The sequence below is a fragment of the Nestor notabilis genome, unplaced genomic scaffold (genome assembly GCF_000696875.1).
Source record: "Nestor notabilis isolate BGI_N333 unplaced genomic scaffold, ASM69687v1 scaffold18808, whole genome shotgun sequence".
NCBI classification, from domain to species: Eukaryota; Metazoa; Chordata; class Aves; order Psittaciformes; family Psittacidae; genus Nestor; species Nestor notabilis.
In genome coordinates this window covers 2,895-21,537 of record NW_009940822.1, presented here as the reverse complement: position 1 = coordinate 21,537, position 18,643 = coordinate 2,895, and the positions used below count along the sequence as shown (strand labels likewise).

Below are 18,643 nucleotides of genomic sequence, written 5' to 3'. Positions count from 1 at the left end.
TCTGACCCTCTGAGTCCAGAACTTCCTAAATGGTACCATGAACACAGGAAGAAATTCACTTCTATTTTAAATTGCAGCTTGCTGGAATAAGAAACTCTGTGCAGCTTCTCCCCGTCTCACCAACATCCAAAGGGTGAGTTCTGGTTCTTCTCAGTTTAGCCATGAAGAACGTTCTCACCTGTCTCTCTTCACTCTCCCAAGTGTAAAGGTGAGTACAGCCCTAACAGGTTTTGCACACGAATGGTTTCTGTTGGTGGGAGAACTACTGACTTTCTGCAATGCTGAAACCAAGCGTCCAGGATGCACTTACACCAGTGCACGTGGTAGGCTTGGTGACTGCACCGCAGCAAAAGTGATGCCAGACAGATACCTGCTGCTCCTCAGTTCTCTACTTGCACTTCTTACCCTGGCCATCAGCCTCAGCCTGATGCATATGTCAAAGAACTGAATTGGACAAACGGGTTTTAAGGTTTCACGTGTTGGGTGTCGATGTGTTAGAAGCTGATACCAGCAGGTGCACTTTGTAGCCTCAGGTGAAGGCAGGTCTGTGTTCCTGCAGGGTTGTCTCCTGAAGCAATAGACAATCTAACTGCGCTTGGGCAAGCTCTAACTGGGCACAAGGATAACTTTATGCTGTCATGAAAGGAAAGAAGGAATGAAAATGTAAATGCCTTGTTTTTATTTAAGTGGTCCTTTGACATGCATGCTGTTCCAAACTGGAGCCAGCCACAGGAAACAGCTGAAGCATTTCTAACTCCAGAGGATGCAGAGTGCCTGTAACAATCAAGGAATGCAGTGGACCACCTAGTTCTACTGTGGACATCTGCTCCAGTGTGCCTGAAGCAATCTTCTGATCCGGAGCACCCACACGTGCGAGACCAACGCAGATGGTGTTTTCAGTGATTGCTGTAAGAAAGAAGATTAAATGCTTCATTTACTGACCAATGGGCCTAGCATAAAGGAAAAAGTACTCAAAATGCTTGAATCTTAACACTGCTTTCTTAAACCTCCATTTCATAAATCACTAGAGGGGCCTAGAAAGAAGTTTGTTCTTCAAATAAAGCAAAGCTGTATCTTAGGGCTGTTCATAAGCAAGAAGGGGAAGAGAGCAGAACAGGAAATTCATTCAGGAATGGTGTTCACTTTGAGGAAACTGCCGTTCCTGATTCATTCTATGCAAAGGCCAAAATGAAAGGATTTTCATTTTAACAGTATTTAAGGAATAAACTCCTAAAAGGAGGAACATAGACTTTTTGTGTGACACAACAGTCATCTTTACAGCCGCTGTGATTTCACCCTTGGCCTCGATAACCATTGTTCACAGTTTGCTCTTGACCAGTGTTAAGAGCTCAAGGTCAGAATCACGGTTCTGCACTGCAGGGTTAACTTGGGCTCATGCTGTAGAGCAGAGTGTGACTGCTCTGAATAAAACACAGCATTGATTTTGATTTTGGAAGCTCAACTGCTCTAAAGTGCTCGGAATCATTCTGCAACTCTAATGGAGCAAAGAGCTCACAGTTAAAGATGGGTAGAACCAGGACAGGGTCACCAAACTGAGGCTTGGACTAAACCTCCAGGAGCCACTAGTGCTTGTTCATCTCTGATGAACCACACTATGTCCAGGCTCTGCCAAATCCACCTCAGGACTAGGATTTAAGGCAGCCCAATTCTACTGCAGAGCAAGAGAATGCAAAGATGAAGAGGAAAGGAGCAGCAGCTGGAGGCTGATCACAGGGTATGACTTGAGAGGGGTACGTAGCAAGTACAAACAATGCAGTAGCAGCACCTGATTCCTCTCCTTGGAGCCTCCTGGTTTGAATAATGGCAAGAAGCTGTTCTGCAGCTTGATTCACACTCATGTAGCGTGGGGGCTCGTAAATATTCCTTCCTCTGCAGGGAAAGAAAAGTAGAGCAGTTTCACATACAGCCCCCTTCATCATCCCCAGCGTTCTTACAGTTTATTTCAAGAACCCTCTAGACCAGCAAATGGACCTTACCCAGGCCCAGGCTCTCACACGGGGCCTTTCAGACAAGAGTGGCATTTGTAAGGAAGACAGAAGTCTCTTGTGCTCTCACCACACCTGTGAAACAGGAGGGCCTTCAGCTGGCAAAGCATGTGAGCCCCAAAAGCAAATTCAGCTGCTGGAAGCAGTATGCAGGTTTTGCAGCTACTCCTGAAGGATGGATTAGGCTTCAAGGGCAACCTACTGGTTTTCTGTCAAGTGCCCTGTAGACCTTTGTCTGATTACAGACTAGGAGCACATTCTTACATGAAATGCTGCTGCTTTGCCAACTGTGGCTTCAGTCAAAGAGACTGCATTTTGAAACTCCAGGATAAAACAAACCTCAATGATACTGTGAGACTGCACAGATGTTAACTTAGAGCAGAGTTACAGCACGTGCAGAAAGTAACTGTTTGTATTCGCCACTGCTGAAAGGTGAGATTGCAGAGAGGTGATTAAGATGTGGCAAGAGTGTCTCTTGAATGCAGTTACATGAACTTAAGAGTGTTTTCTATATATTGCTTATTTAGCTGTTTAAGAAGGGTGGTATGTATTCAATGTGTTATACTGCTACTAGCAAATGTAAAGAAGAATGAATTCCAAACACTGTTTCAGCTATTGACCTGTTTGGGGATGGGACAGAACAGTGAATTAAGGCTGCATTTGCCAAGCTTACTCCTTTCTGACTTCATGCTTCTCACAGAAACAGTTCAAAGGAAGATGATGCTTTGCCACAGCTTCGTTCAGTTACTGTAAATAAAGCCAGGTCCTATTGTACTGAGCAGAAAAGTTCCACTCCTTGTAAGAAACAAAAGACTGTGGCCGCTGAGGACAAGAGAAGGGCAGGTAAGTGCAGTATTGGACAAAGAACCTCTGTTCCTTTATAAAGACACTGGGTTTTATGCATCATACGAACGCGTTTCTATACATTTTCAGAAAGGTGACTCACTTCATTAGATTCTCCAGAGACTGCTCCTTCACTTTAATATCTGTGGAACAAAACAGGTATTAAAACACAGGTTCCCTTCAAACTCCTCGGTTTTCTATGTAGGTAAAGCTTAATTAAATGAGGAGACTCTATACACTCTGTAAGACCATTTTAGCTATTGCAGGAGAAGAGAATATGGACTAAACATTCTACTGTTTCAGATGTGAATTAATCACAAAGTACTGGGACTTTATGCGTGTGATTTTACCCCAAAATAGGGCGAGTTTCACAGATCAACACAGACAAATAAAACCACTTCTAAGTATTCAAATAGCAGGCTCCAGGATAGGGAAATGCCAGCAGGGTGAAGCAGAGCACGGTGTTGGAACTACCTGTAAATGCTGAGTACATTGTGATCACAAGAGGTGGAACAGGATGGCTGATCAACAGCAATTACATCAGTGCCATGCGGGAACCTGACTATCGTTAGCACTTCCTGTCCCCATGAACACTCAGAACAACCTTCTGTTATGGGAAGGAAAAAAGGATTTGGGCAAAACTAAAAGCGAGAAGGGGCCAGGTGAGGTTCTGCACATCTGCAATTGTATGAAACTAACTGAGCACAACGTGTCCCAGGCGCAAACATCTGCATTCCAATGCCCCCAAAAGAGTATCACAGTAAAAGCTGGATACATTTTTCACCTTGATTTTAAAGAGAAGTATAATGTGAGTTATACAATCAACTCCAAACCCACAGTGATGCTGAGGAAAGGGGGGAAATGCAGAGCTGCAAGATTATGATTACTACTATAGTTTATCAAATTGTTTATGTGACTGTCAAGTCACTTGGAATTCCAAAGCTTATCAGCACTTCCCTTTTTATGTGCTTCTCTAGCTGGACGAGTAATAAATACATGGGCCCAAATGACCAAGTAGTATTAAGGGAACAATTTGTTTGCATATTGGTAGTTTTCAGGTATGAGCTACAATCAGATGCAGGCACCACAACCATCCCTGACATGGGACATGGGTTATAATGCAATTTTATCAGTTCAAACTTCTACTCTCTCACTACTGTATAAAAAAAGATACAGAGGGACATCATAGAAATGATCATACAAAATACCTACAGAATACTTTGGTTTAACATATTACAGTTGTTAGAATCCTTGTTTAAACACCAGTCATCCAAAAAGTCATTTGTTAAGACAAAAGTCATCCTTCTTTAAAACAAAGTGCCAGAGCTTTTTAGCCAGTTTTGAAAACAGAATCTGAATTCAGCCAGTTTGAAGGCACTGGTGTGCAGTGATGCTCACACACTGCTTTCCTGCCTAGGATCCCCCAGTTACCACAGACTGGTTTTACTTAAAATACTAATTTATTTAGCACTGAGAGATCCCAGCCGTGCCTAAAAGATCATACAAAAGGTATAGAACTGTACATATACAAATATGCAAGTGCCTTGGAACTACCAGGTTACAAGGTGTGAGGTGTCCCTGCCCATGGCAGGGGTTGGAACTGGGTGATCTTAAGGTCCTTTCCAACCCAAACCAGTCTGGGATTCCATGATCTTTCAGGAGCTACCCAGACTAGTAGAGTTACTCAGAAAGTGGCTGTGAGCTGAGGATTGCTGGGCAGGCTGAAGATGAGGCAGCACCATGGAAGTGCCTGGTGCCAGTGGTCAGTATTCAGTTCCAGCTCCACGGCTGGCAAGGATGCTTTATAGCACTGAAGCTTCTCATGTGACAATCGCCTTTCCCAAAACATCCTTAGACAAAAGAATTCAGGAAAAAGACCTTACACAACAGGAATGTGGTTAAATGTATGGTTCAGCTCCCCAGAGAGTCAGATGTGCTGAGCTCTAACCTAATGAAGTCAATAAGAGATAGCTGCTAGTCACTGCAATCTGATTTGGATCCTGAGCTAGATCTAGCTTAAAATCACAGTCATCTTTAGAGCAGATGTGGGCCTCCTGCTCCTATGTGATGTCTAAAAAGGCTTCATTTCTTAGGGATTTTTTGAAGAGGAATGAAGAGATTCCTGCCCACTGCAGCATGAGCAATGGCTGAACTAAGGACACACACATCAACGCTCCAGTTTTGGGTATATTTTCAGACATACGTGCTAGCTGAGAAGATCTGTTTAATCCCAGCCTTCATCTCCTGCCTATCACTCCTGGTTCTGGATGCTGTGGGAGATGGTAGCTCAAGAACCCGGGGAGCTGCTGCTTACCAAGTAAGCACAAGGTGTGCATTCCGTTCTGCCTGTTCTTCTCAATCTTGTCAAAAAAGCTTTCTGGCTTCCATGTATCTGTCCAGAAAACTATGGAAACAGTCTCTCCAAAACGGTACAGCTGCAAAACAAAGCAAAAGCAGTAACACACAGTAAGAAAGAACAGAGCATGCAATAAAGCACTATAAAACCCATGAATTGGTGAGTCTGAATAGTCCTGAACCTAGTTATGAGTTTCATAGCACTGTACTCTCCTGTAAGATGCTCAAGCTTCCCTTTCACAGATACACAGCAAAACGCAGCACTAAAAATAGTGCACCTTTGGAAAAAGCTGCCTCTCTCTTGGCTAGTTTTAATGCATTCCTTTGCATTCCCTCCTTTCTTCATAACAACATCTGTAATTAGTGAACTGGGTTTTCTTCTTCCTGATAGAGATGTGCTGTTGCTCTTTTACTCTCCAAACAGTAAAGCATGTTAGAGAACAGCTAATGCACCACCTGTAAAGCTGTTACCTATTTCTGCTTTCACCTTTCCAACGTGTGTGAACTAACTTCCAATCTACCTTCTATTCTTCGTTACTTCATTCTGAAGTCCTCCTAAAGGCAAAAACGTTGTAAGATTAGCCCCCAAATTCTTACTTATCATTTCTTACCTTCACTAAGGCTAGATAACTTCTAATAATGCGTAATACTGAAAATGGTGTGATCCTACTGGTACAGTTATATTAAACCAGCACTTTCCTGCAGGTGAAAGCTGATCATGCAGAAGTGGTTACAGATTGAAGAGAGTGGATATGGAGATCTGAAGACAGGGACAGATTCTGCAATGTTTCTCACATATATATGGTAAGAAGAATATTGCTAGCAGATTGTGGCAAACACACTGCTTTTATTCTCAGTCTTAACCCTATTTATTTCCGTAAGTCCCTAATCTCAGTGACAACATCTGAAGCACGGTCTTGCCAATCATTTCCAGTGATGCAGAAGCCAGTGTCATATGGAACCTAAGGCAGCATTTGGCTTGGAAGCTTTTGTAACCAACCTGAGAAAGGGCAAAACCATGCATGAGTTTTGGTCAGCTCAGCTCTGGGACAGGGCAAGCCCAGGCTCACTGTACAGCTTGTCTTCTGTCTGCTCAAGCAAGGGGCTCATCTCCCCACTTGCTCTGTACATCTGGCAGGAGAAACTGCTTCTCCTACCCTGCTACAGGAGACACTGTGCGTGCCCTGAGCAGAAAGAGGACCCTTTGTAGGAGCTGCTCTGTCCCATCTGGGGGTTTCCCTTTACACACTTCCCTGCAGTATTAGGTTGTGGTTTTAACTCTTACACGCTGGCAGAGCAGAATTTGAATCAAAGCAGAAACATGTTTGTTTTCAAGGGCCCAAAAGCTCATATCTGAACCATTCATGCTGAGAGGAACAGTGTTTAATCAAGGATTCCTGGAATATTACTGAAAACATTTCCTCTTTTAAATATTTCATTCTAGCACCAGGACGAGAACACACAGTGTACATTTCACAACCTAAAGGTCCTTCCAGTAAACTGAATAGAGGTTGGACAAAACAAATTGTTCCTGATGTAACCTGTTAACCACTTCAAGGCTGCATCTAGAAAAAGAATAACCAAGCTATGTTCCGCCTGGTTTTCAGGTGGCTGCCTAGAACTCTTCCTATTTTGTTCCATATCTGAGGAAAAAAGTCTTTAACAAGATGTTTCTCCTTCACCCTTTCATTGTTAGAGCATCTGGGAGCAAGTTAGCAGTTTATCTCATTGGTAGTATACCTGCAGTAACCAGCCAGTGCTGAAATGTCCAGTACCAACCTACCTACCATCTGAAAGCCACTACCATCCTCTCCCCAAAGCAGCAGCCCTCAGCCAGTACAGAAAATACCCTCAATTAAACTTGAATCTTATCCCAGTCCCTTTGGCATTTTGTTAACCTGAAGGAAAGTGACTTCCACCTCTGGCTTTTAGCAAAGAAAAGGATGTGCAGAAACGGGTAAGATGTTATTAGCTGGTCAGTATTTTGTTAGGAATCTTTGAGACTGTTGTGCCACATATTAAAAACAAGTGGGCATTCAGCTTTATATCCTGCAGCACTTGTTCTCAGTGTTATTTTTCTCTTTTCCAGTGATCATTACGGAGATTCTCCATCATATGTGCCAACAAGAAGTTAAGCGAGTTGTCCTTTCTGTGCAAGCACTGCCAGTCAGAGGCACTGAATCTGCCCTTTGTTCACCAGGTTTTGAAGTCTGAATGCCAAAAAGAATAAACCATTTTTGTCAGGAATTGCCTGCCCACTCAGTAGAAATAACTTCAAAATAGCTTCATGAAGACTTGAGATCACAGAAAACTGCACTTACAGGCTCCCCCCAATACACTTGTTTTCTCAGCACCTGGACAGCACAGAAGCGGCTTCTACACCAACAAGAGGGAACAGGGCATGTTTTATTAACCTCCTAGAAAAGCCTTTGCAACTTTAACTAAACTTCTAAAGAGTAGATTTCCCTGCATTACTGCAGACATATTTTTACTTTAAATTAAAGAGGGGAAGACACTTCTTTGGGAACTTTCTGGTACACCAGCGACCCACGAACGCTGTGGAAGTGAAGCAATGAACGGATACCCCTGTTGTGCTTGACCAGTTACCAGTTCCCTTACAAGCACCTCTACAGACACAAGTATTTCTTTCTCACCCAGCACCTGATCTCTGCAGACATGTGGCATTCATGGAAACACAGGCACTGCTCCCCCACCGCAGCAAGCCTGCATTAAAGCAGCAACACACAACTGTACCACACTTGCATTTTGAACTCCCTCCCTGTACCTCACGCGGATTCACTTTGTTGCTCAGAGCTTCCTGTGCTGTGTCCTGATTTCTACCTCTTGAAATCTAGTATGAAGTATCAGACTTTCAAGAAAAGCCTTGCTGCAGCGAGAGAAGTGAGTACCCAAAATTCACTAAGGATTCAGCAGTCACAGGGGACGGCAGGTCCACTAGAACCAGAATCCACTGAAAGGAAAAAGGATTCTTTCCACCAACCATAAAAGACTCAATACGGCCCCAAAATTCAAGATATTATGCTTGTCACTGGACTAAACTTGTGACAATTTGTTAGCCAAGGTGCATTACAGCACATTGAGGATTAATGTCGTGCTCTCAGATTGTGAAGGAGTTTAATAAGCCACTGAAGAGCTCTGTATGTGTTCAGTGTAAGATGCACGGATGCTGTATGGTTGCTGGCAAAGCTTTAAAGAGAGGCAACAGCAAATGCAGTTTGTGTGTGCTGCGCTCTACACGGAGCAGCTGGGCTTTAGGAGGGGACAAGATGTGCTCTGTACAAGCTAAAACATCTCAAGCATCACACTTGCACCAATCATCACATTTGTTGGAGTGCCTCCATTCTGCTCGGCCACAAAAGAGCTGCAATTTCAAAGGGGGCTCAGTGAAACGCTTGGACAGACGCTCCGTGCTCCGAGCTTGGAAACCTCTTCACCTTCTGCTTCACGCTTAAAACCTTCACAGAAACATTTCGAAAGGTCATTTTGAAAGACCTCAGTCTTTGGAAATACTCCTTCTTTTTTTTCCCCCCCCAAGTAGTAATTGGGCTTCCACAAAGCTTTGAGCACTTCAGTTTTGCAATGCAAGAGCTGAAGGCAGGAAGGGGAGCCAGGACTCTGCGCTCGGAGGCAATGCTCTGCCTGCTCACCAAATACTGCAGAAAGCTGTTCTTCAACGCACACTTTTACCACCTCGGAGCATTCTCTAACATCCTGTTCTATTCCACACACACTATGAAAGTCTGACAGATTTTGGTCCTGAGGTGCCTGTTTTCAGCTAGTAGTTTGAACTCTTCTGTTAATGGTATTTCATATTTTCATTGTCGTTTATATAAGCAGAATCGATGGAGAGGCCAGAATCATTTCTGAGAGAGCAAGAGTTGTCCCATGATCTCGGCTTGGAAAGCCTGCCCGCAAGTGAAACGCCACTGAAACTACTCAACAACTTTGTTAATGGCCAGTCTGAATGACAACAGGCACCTGAAGCTGTCCAGATCAACAGTTCTCACTTAAAATAGCCACTTAGCCACTTCTTTTGTGGCTAATCACCACAAAAATACAGGCTGTAAAAAGAAGGAACAAGCTGCAACTAAATAGGGAAATTAAAAAAGGAAGATACCCCATCCCCTCTAGAAAGTACTAAAGCAAGCAGCAGAGAAGATGCAAGATAGTAGTAAGGGTCAGTAAGGCAACAGCTGCAGAGAAACCAAGAAGTAAACATTTCAAAACACAGACATTTATTTTTACAGCATCTTTCCCAGAATTACTGCTGTATCAGCTGCAATGGTGACAAAGCAGTTCTTCACTTCCAAGCCTACCGCCTCTCCTAGCATTTCAAACAGCTTCAGAACTGGATAGATGTCAGGGGAGGAAGGTGAAAAGGAGTCTGGTTGTGACACTCCTCAGGCCTGGCACCGCAAACACATGCAATGCCTGTAAACCTTGTTGGACTGAAGCCCTCCTCGGCTGCTGTGTTGAGGTGGTCCCAGGTTACGCTGCAGACAGGTCTCAGGCTGACCACAGCCCACTGACAGACACCACCAGGTTTGCTTCTCCTGAGGCTGCTTCTCAATGGAATTTGGAGGCCAGGCAGCACCTTGCATTACCCCAGGTTGTTTCTCCATCAGTCTCAGTGCACACACACAGAAGAGCTAAGACCTGTTGTGTTTATCCTTGTCGTAAGCGTTTTGACATGATGCTGTGCAACATCCACCCGTGTAAAAAGGAACCTAACAGTCAGATTTTCCCCCTTGCCTTCTGTAACAAGTTAACAACCCTCCAGACCAAATACACATCAGATTAAAGTGCTCCTATTGGTTTTTATATTATCTATTGTTGACAGAGAACAGCTTAGGAAGTTGTACAACCATCAACAAAGAGGCACCAAGAATCAGTCAAGCTTCATTTTTGCTTGTAACTGGTCATATAAAACAACCACAAGCCGAGCTCTAGCCCTTCACCACTACCTTACTTAGAACCACAGACCCCCAGCAACTTTTAATGCCTCTCATAGAACCTTCACATGAAATTCAGTCTTTACCATTCACACACAAGGGGCCCTGACTCATTTTTTTGCTGCAAGCTAACGGGTTGGCTCAGCTGTCCCGAAACCTCCAGTCCCCTTGTTAGATGCCAGAGAGAAAGGAACTGGGAAGAAAAGAATGTCTAGCTGGGGGAAGCCCACTACACATGATTGAAGTCTTCAGGAGGCAGCTGAGACAAATCACGTAAAAGCAGCTGAAGGGAAGAACCCATTTTCCTCTTGGCTGCCTCCTGTATCAGCACTTAGGAAACAGCCACTCCACAAGTAGAACAAAATTCAGCTGTCGAAGACTCAGAAGCTCCAAGCAAAGTTGAACAGGACAGGATTTTCACTCCAAGGTAATGTCACCTTATCTTTAATAACCTCCAAAGGCTCTTCCCAGCAATGTCAAACAAGGATTCCCTCCCAGCCTGGTCACTCGGATTCCTAATCTGAAACAGTTCTCTAAATGGAGAAAAAAATCTATTCTGATCAAATGAAAGCTTCTGGGTCGTGTTTGCTGCTGACAAAAGGCACCGAGTTGTACAGCAATTGTGAGTAATGAAGTAGTGTGACCAGTACTAATTTAACCTTTAATTGGCTTGAGAAACAACTTCTAAAAGGCTCAGAAGCTGGCTGTGAGAAAACCAACCCATGATGGGAAACAGTTTAGCTGTTGGTGAATAAAAAACAGTTTGCACAGGGCCCCTCCTATCAGAGCAAAGAGTATTTCTGAAGATGAGGGTGGAACTCAAAGGTTCTGCTCCTGCAGCTACTACAGGTTTTCTGTTTGACTCTGAGCTCGGCGAGTGCTGATAGCATCCTTCAACTTCCTAACCTGTAACAGCTTTGTACTTGACACTGTAAATGTACTCACCTGGTCAGTAAACACTCAACCCCCCGCCCCAGCGAGCACTGCTTTCATGTCTCAGTGGTGAGCGAGCAGCGAAGAGACAGAACTATTTCCTAACTGTGGATCTTACAAGAATGAGGTGGCCTCCAAACAAAAAAGCCTCAAGCTGAGTTACTGAAAGACACAAGGGGACATGCAGATGTTTGTTCTGAAGCTAGTCAGGTGGAAAGTGGGTATGTCTCAAAAGAGAGGCAGGTCTCTGCCATGACATGGGGTAGCTCCCCTACCAAAATAGAAAGTAAATGCTTTCAAAGCCAGCAACACCACTCTCCCAGAAATGAGTGGCTCCCTTTAGTCTTTTGTCTCATCCTATGGCTTGCCTCTAGCTTTGCACTTTAACTCTCAATCATTTTTTTTTACAGTAATGCCATTATCTCAGGGCATTTCCAGTTGCATCTTTCACACAGGTCAGTGTGATGGAGAGTCTTTCTCACATGTCTGACCACCCATACTGCTCCCTCAAGGATGCGTTACCAGAACCGGGTCAGAGAGAATTCACTCCTGAGAGCACCCATCTGGTGACCTTCCCAAACGAACCCAGATGTGATGCAGATTAGGAAGGAAGGAAAAAGGTGTAAATTTGAGATCCTGAGTCTTCTGCCTCTTTATTCCAGGCCTAAAAGCCTCAGCGATCAGCCCTATTCTGCAGGACTGAGTGTGGGTACAGATAAAGCCATGGAAGTAAGGCTTGGCCTCTCCCTTTGTTCTCAGCTTGCAATGCTGAATCCTAGTTGAACAGAGCCAAGGCAATGTCTTGCTCACAAGGCAGCTGAGCAGTGATAAGTGATAGTAACTACAGTAAACTATAGTTTATGATAGTATAATTCTAAGCTTTCCAAAGCTCTGGAACCACAGTGCAGCTGCCAGTGGGGAAAGCTGAACTGTCCCACTAGTGACCACCCACTAGAAGTGCTCTCTGAGAACTCCTGTCCTCTCTCCTTGACTTCCCTGGCAGTATGCACAGCCTGCAGGAATTTCCTCACTGCTGCTTGTTCCCTACTACAAGAGGAGTCAGAGTGATCAACATAGCTACAGTTCAGACACCAGCCAAGAGAGGTGAACCTCAGAGAGCGTGTGAAGAGGTGCTCATGCGCAGGCACTTTTCCTGGCTTCTCCTCCCATCCTGGCCGTATTCATTTGATTTTGAGGGAAAATATGTTCTTCAGCCTGACACAGTGAAGCTCAGCAAGAAGAGCCTAAAAGGAGGAGCCACAGCAAGTCGTAGAGCCTTACGCCCAGACTAGTATTTTGCTAAGTTATACTATCCTCTACTTTCAATAACTACAGCTCATTGCATCAACCTCTGAGAGCTTCCTAGAAGTAAAGAGTTCAACTTTTGAAGCTAAAAGAAAACCCCTTGGTCTTTGCACCAATATACTCTTCACCCATGCAGCCTTCCAAGCCGAGTCTGTTAAATGGGCATGACAGTAAAAAAAAGACAAAGTATCTGAAAATAGATTTTCACCCTTCTTTACAGATTGGCAAGAAACAGATTTAGGAAGGTGATGAACCATCACTGATCACTCCAGTAACTCGCTGCTGCTCAGGAAAACTGCACAACTCCCAGAATGTTGTTGGCTGCACAGAAACATCGCTCTGATGACAAAAGACATGTTCTTTTGTGAGCAGACTGGGCACTGGGCTGTAGCTGCATTTCACTGAGGCCTAATCAGCAGCTACAGCTCACTACACACGTGGCTTTCACAACAACGTATAAAGGTGTTTCCTGTTTTTCTCTAGTAAGAAAGAAAGAGGTTTTGTATCACAATCAGATTAACACAAGAAAAAAAGCCCAGCCTTTTCTGTGGTGAAGCAAAAGAGGAATCCCTGCTACACTTGACAGCAAGTTTGCAATTTAAACCACAGCAGCTCCAAAACTAAATTGATGGCAGGAGGCAGCCATGAATGTAAAGACTGTTGAAAGAACTTAGGAACTTCCACCATACTCTAATTAAATCACAGGCTGCTTTTTAACCAGACAGCCTCACTTGCTGTTTATGCCTGTAAGGAGCAATGAAGAGTTGAATCCAGCTGTTATAGTCTGTCTGGTAACACAATATGATCACCACTTCCTAAAACACCTTATACAACAACAGGAATGTTGACTTATGGGAAGGCAGCCCCTCCCCAGCCAGAATGGAAAAGGGCACCAGTGCCAGAGTGAGTAACATCACTTTTCCTTCACGGACTGTTCTCTTCAGCATGGGACAAGGAAATAGTAAGCTAACCTCCAAAAGTGCCTATGTGAAAAACCTTACAGACTGCTTGCAATATATTTCCAGCTAGTTTTCTGCTCTTCTTGTTTTTCATTTCACCTCAGAGCTCTGTACTCCTCTTTCCTCTGCCTAGCTGGAGTTCTGGGGGGGAGCAGGCCTTCAGAAACCCTAGTCATCTGTTCTCACTGAGAACACATGCCTTGTGTCTTCCTTCTTAATGGATGTAAAAAGACAGCAAGTAGCAGAAACTACTGTCAGCAGCTTGACAGCACAAGCAAACTTTGCACCACCTTGAAGCCAAAAGCAGAAAGGGTGAGCCCCAGCCTCAAGACCTGTGTTACCCACCCCAGTAAGTGCAGTCATGGAGCAGCTGCCATCTGTCTGCTGTACATGGTAGATTTTAGACACCAAGGAGCCTATTTCCTTCCTAAAAGATAATTTTACCCAAGTCTTACAGCCACAGGCAGGTATCACTAAAGAATGACAAATGATGTGAATCCTGTGCTGCATTCCCTTCAGCATTAGCACTGACTGCTCAGAAGAGGTGTCAAGGCAGTGTTGTTCCACTGCCAGAGCAGACAGGGCTCCCACATTTCTAGGCCATTCAGATGTGACCAAAGCCAGAGATAATACCCAACTTACTGCAGCAGAGTTCCTGCTGCTGGGCAGCACTGAGATAAGGAGATTGTCACTGTGAATTTGAAGGTGTCAGTTGTCTGTTGAAATTAAAGAGAATGGTATTCTTTCATGTTAAGCTAGGAAGGAATATTTCCTCCTTCAGTGATGAAAACCTATTATTCAAAGCCTCAGCTCTTGTCTGTGGTACACCTACATTCCTGTGCTTGCCTTCGGTTTTGGTGAAGTGGGAGCTTGGTTCAGTGGTTCCTATACACAGAGAACTGTTCTGAACCTTGAGAGGGCAGGTTCTATGTTAAAATAATGAATGACAACAAGTAAGTTATGATACATACACTGCCATAATGTTTTTCATGCAGGAAGAGGAATAATGGACCTATACATGTGTAAAAGGAAATAGTTCAAAGTATTTTCTTGGCGCACACCAGATCTTTTCTACTTTAGCCATTCAAGAAGCACAAAACCTGTCACTTGTTCTTCTAGTCCTTGGGTAGGCAAATCTCTCCCCTCCCAAGAGATGGGCAGAAAAGTGAAGACAGGTCAACCTTGGAGAGAAAGTGCACCATATAGAAGATTTTGGAATCAGTTGTGATCTCAGTTGGGCATACAGACAGGCTTGTGCATGTATTCCTTTCATGACAAGACCAGTGTATCTCTCAAAAGGATAACAACCTAATTTAAAACTAAACAGGTGACCATCAGTAGTAGAAGGAAGCCAACATGAGCAAAGCTTTATCTGTAAAATAACTGAAGAGATCAAAGTCTCCTGGGGCAGGGGGAAGTTAGAGAGCAGAGCAGAATAGAAGTGTTACTATTCATTTACACATGTGCTCATCAAAAGGGACTTCTGCTGATGTGCAGCACGCTGAAAAGGAAGTGTTAACAAATTCTGTCAACAGAAGGGTACAGTCCCTACAGATCTTCAAACTCCAGATTGCAACATGCATTGCCACAGCAGGAGAAGAGCTCACCACTTTTCAGTTTAGCACTTGTGGAATAGCATATGTGTAAAATGTTACCTGTAAACCACAGCAGCCCACTGCGTTCATTATTGAAGCGTTATGAATGACCGTGTATGGAATCCCCAGTCTTACTGCACGTAGTACTAAATCACTGTGTGTCGTGGCCCTGTGTTAGGAAAATAAAGGGATTAAAGATTGAAAGGATGAAGTGACCAAGTGTTACGAGCATAGCAGTTTGTCTTGAAAGCAAAATTAAACCCTTCGCAACCAGGGCAATGCAGAGGTGCCAAAAGGGCAACAAAAACATAACTAATTGGAATTGGAAAGTAAAAACTCCAGTAAGGCTTCCATGTGTCATCTTCCCTAGCTGAAAATACAGGTGTCATCAATATGTTCTGGCTTTTTGCAGATTCCTGGCATCATCAAAACTCTTAACACCAACACAATTGTTACAAAAAGCAGCTTTGGCAAGGACTTGAAAAGGAAAAGTTCCACTTATGCTTTGTCTTCTGCAGGTGTCTGGGCAGAACGGTAAAGGTCAACTCCATTTGGCACAGACTTCAGCACAAGTCCAATGTTTCCTTACCCAGGGTACAGCCAGGCCTTCTCCATCTGCACCAGTGCATGCCAGGAAAGCAACACACTCAAACAGGGCTTTGAACTGAGGTAAACTGCATGCAGCACTGGGAAGAAACATCCTTAGACTAAACTGACTTTTATAACATTTAAGCCAAACTACTCAAACTACCGATGCCCAAGTTCGAGTGCTCAGGTTTTTCTGAAGTACTTAAGAAACTTCTAGTTAAGCTTAGAACTGAGCTAAATTTGGCTCCAGGTCTAATGCCTAATAAACACCTCGCAGTGACTGCTGCAAGAATTCCTGAGCTTGTAGTTAACGCGATTGGGATCAGAGTCCTTCTAAGATGGTCAATATGAATCCAGCACATCTTTGAACTGCAACGATGTCTACTTACGTATCTTGCTTGCATGTATGCTTCTATACATGTTAGGCACTCCACTTCCCATGTGACATATGAAAATGCACTTGCCTAAATTTATCAAACCTAAACAATAGCCTTAGTCGTCTCATTGCCAAGAGGTACTACAGGTTTCTGGGTGGCCATTCCAAAGAAGGAAGCAAAGAAAGGAATCAGAATGCTTTCACCCTGGCCTCATTCAGTTAGTTACCCTAACAGAATTACCCTGCTTTTCAGTCTGTTCATTTTCACACTGCATGTCTGACTAACACCAATCAGATCAGGTGCTTCAGATTGGAACACAAACGTGGCAGCAGCTAGAAGGCTGGAAAGATCAACCACAGAGGGGTTTGGGTTGGAAGGGACCTTAGAGTTCATCCAGTTCCAAGCCCCTGCCACAGGCAGGGACACCTTCCACTAGACGAGGTTGCTCCCAGTCCTGTCGAACGTGGCCTTGAAATCACTTAAAACACAAATCAATTTCAGTGAAGGAAAAACTGAAGGAATCTGAATTTGGGAAACTGGAGACCCTGATACACACAGGCTCCAGGCCTAGAGAATGCAGTAAAGTGATCTAAACCAGCACTTTGGTTCGTAAACAAACTGACTGCCTGACTTCCAGAAACAAACTTAGGTTAGGAATGCCTGCTCTGAGAGAAGAGGGGACTAGTTTTAGGGTCTTGTATTATTCCCTTCACACACACAGGACAAGGAGCACTTGGCTAGTACCAGCAAAGGCTTCGAGGAGTCAGCCCTCTGCACCCAGAGCTATAGTAGGACTTTCTGTCACCAATACAGACTTTGTGTTGTGGGTAGTAGTAATATGAATGTCAGCTCCAAGCTAGATGAAGGTGCGGTTGCCAGTATGCTGCTAAACTTGTCAGGTTCCTACTAGCTCATCCATAACTGTTACCACATATGCAGATAACCACTTGCAGTGAACAACAGTTAAGAACAAGGACAGGGGCACAGCTTCTTTTATCACATGAACTATTAACCACCAACACCTGAGCTTTCCTAAGACTAAACACTCCTCTGACCTGCACACATACATGAAAGTCCATGATCAGCTGCAGTCACATGGCTTCTGTGTTCCTCCCATGTAGCTTCTCTTAGGACAGAAACATTCAGTACTCTTTCCTAGTAAGCTCAGGACCCCCTAAATCCTTAGGGCTCTGTGAGGGCATAGGAGTTCTAGCTGCAATATTAAGAATGAAGAACATAGACATTTAGACACAAGTAACTCATTCAAAAAAGGGTAGTTTTCCACAATGATGTAGTGTATTAGTCAGAATTGAAGGATTTGGGCACTGAAACTAATGATATGAGGCAGATCAAGATACTGCTTACAAGCAACAACTTCATTTCAATACATGTGGGTTGTTTTTTTGATCTTGTGTGCTTTTATCAGTCACTGGATTGGAGCACAAGGGTGCAGGTAATGTGGCTCTACACTCTACGTGAAGCCTCATTTTCATGTTGACATGCATTGAAAATATAATTAATATTCCTGAAATACAGCATCATCTGTCCATAAGTACTAGTTTAATATCATCTCCTCTTCCCAATTCCCATAGATTACCCGCTTTTGACAGATGTGCACACTGTTCCTCTCTTTCATAAACTCTATTTTTTCACTCACAAATGGGCTGCTCAGTGATTTGATTTTTCTTGTGCCCCTTCACACTGTGGTATAAATCTTGAATCACCAGCTGGAGACTAAAAGCTCTTCTGTATAGCCTGACATCTATAGATTGATGATGCCTGACTGCAAAGACAGAAGGAGATCCTTCTGGTGATAGAAAACTAGGAATAAAAAGTGGAAACAAAAGGCTTAATAAACCAAAGGGTGAAGACACATTGAACAACCTACGTGATTTTAAAAACTAGCATGTATCAAAGCAGCAGCACTGTACAACCAACAATCAGCATTCATTCTACAGCAACTGACCATGAAAGCCACATTTATAAGTACAAAGAGCAACTAGAAGAATACCCTCTCAAAACAGAGCACATTTCTTCATTATGTGATACCCCAGAATTTCTTGTGTTAGCAGATAAAACAAGGAGCAAAAATATTCTCTATAGAAGCTAGCGTGAAGAATGAAATAAGAGATTGCTGAAGGAAAGATTCATACATCCTGGAGGGTCCCCATTCCTATCTATAAGGAATATCTGGGCAAGGAAACTCCAAAGCAAAATAAAGTGTAGACAATTGCATGTATATTTTTAATGCAATAAAACGTGCTTCTGGTCTGAAAATCAGCTTCTTCATAAAGAATTACAGTTACGCTGTATGGTTCCTTCCTATTGACAAAAGAGAGTGGCCAAGCTACAGCAAGATTTCACATGTTGCTTTGTCTTACCCAAAAGGATCGCCAACTACAAGAAACGCGACATCAGACACATCGGCGTCTTTTAAAATGTTATCTGCTTCTTGTTCCACTGTTTCTCTGTCAGCCAAGATCAATTCTTTTCCATAAAACTCTTCCTAGAAATTGAAATTAATAAGAAACAGCAAAATAAGACACTTAGGAACACTGCCAATAGACACTGGAAAGGCCAACTTTATCATGCTCCCCAGCAGTCTGACCCATGTCTTAAGAGAAACCTTACTGCCATGAATCAGTCAAGCTTGTTGTTCTGATACTGACTTGGGGTTTTATGCCTTTTGTGTCCATTGAGGAGCTCAGT

At 43.6% G+C, this 18,643-nt stretch overlaps 1 protein-coding gene across 1 annotated transcript; it reads right to left on the bottom strand.

Moving 5' to 3' along the window:
• Positions 1-658: 658 nt before the first annotated feature.
• DPH5 (diphthamide biosynthesis 5) lies at positions 659-18,440 on the bottom strand (the record flags this gene model as incomplete). The annotated part of the gene is made up of 6 exons (XM_010020575.1): positions 659-906; positions 1,787-1,890; positions 2,953-2,992; positions 5,164-5,284; positions 15,030-15,138; positions 18,316-18,440. Coding segments are annotated over 6 exons (723 nt in total), but the record flags the coding sequence as incomplete, so codon positions are not given.
• Between the last annotated feature and the right edge of the window lie 203 nt (positions 18,441-18,643).